General features: G+C 66.0%; 1 protein-coding gene across 1 annotated transcript in view; it reads left to right on the top strand.

Annotated features, from left to right (window-relative positions):
• Positions 1-676, top strand: part of NOTCH1 (notch 1) — a 42120-nt gene that overhangs the window by 25549 nt on the left and 15895 nt on the right. The window contains 1 exon segment of the mRNA XM_009892331.1: positions 506-670. Within this exon segment, the coding sequence (XP_009890633.1) occupies positions 506-670 (165 nt within the window).

The raw sequence follows: 676 nt of genomic DNA on the forward strand, positions 1-676 counted from the left end.
GACAGGCCCGGGGAGCGGGGTTCTTATTGCCCTGCCTGCCGGTGCGCTGGGGTGCTCCCCTGCCTGTGCCCCATTCCCGGGGGTCCGTGGGCTTGCGGTAGGGTGGGTGGGCAGGTCAAGCCACCCCAGTGCACTGCCACACACCTGACCAGGGAAGGAAGGAGTGTCCCCCATCCACACCCCGCATCCCCCATCCTCACCCCATGTCCTCCATCCTCATCCCGTGTACCCCATCCTGACCTCGCATCCCCCATCCTGACCCCGTGTCCTCCATCCTCATCCCGTGTACCCCATCCTGACCTCGCGTCCCCCATCCTCACCCCGTGTCCTCCATCCTCAACCCATGTGCTCCATCCTCACCCCGAGTCCCCCATCCTGACCCCGCATCCCCCATCCTCACCCCACGTCCTCCGTCCTCACCCCGTGTCCTTCATCCTCACCCCGAGTCCCCCATCCTGACCGCGCATCCCCCATCCTCACCCCGTGTCCCTCCCGCTGGTGGCAGGTTTCTCGGGTGCTCACTGCGAGATCGACATCGACGAGTGCGACCCCGACCCGTGCCACTACGGGACCTGCAAGGACAGCATCGCCGCCTTCACCTGCCTCTGCCAACCTGGCTACACAGGCCACCGCTGCGACATCAACATCAACGAGTGCCAGAGCCAGCCCTGCCAAA

This window comes from Charadrius vociferus, unplaced genomic scaffold (assembly GCF_000708025.1).
Source record: "Charadrius vociferus isolate BGI_N301 unplaced genomic scaffold, ASM70802v2 scaffold549, whole genome shotgun sequence".
Taxonomy (NCBI): Eukaryota; Metazoa; Chordata; class Aves; order Charadriiformes; family Charadriidae; genus Charadrius; species Charadrius vociferus.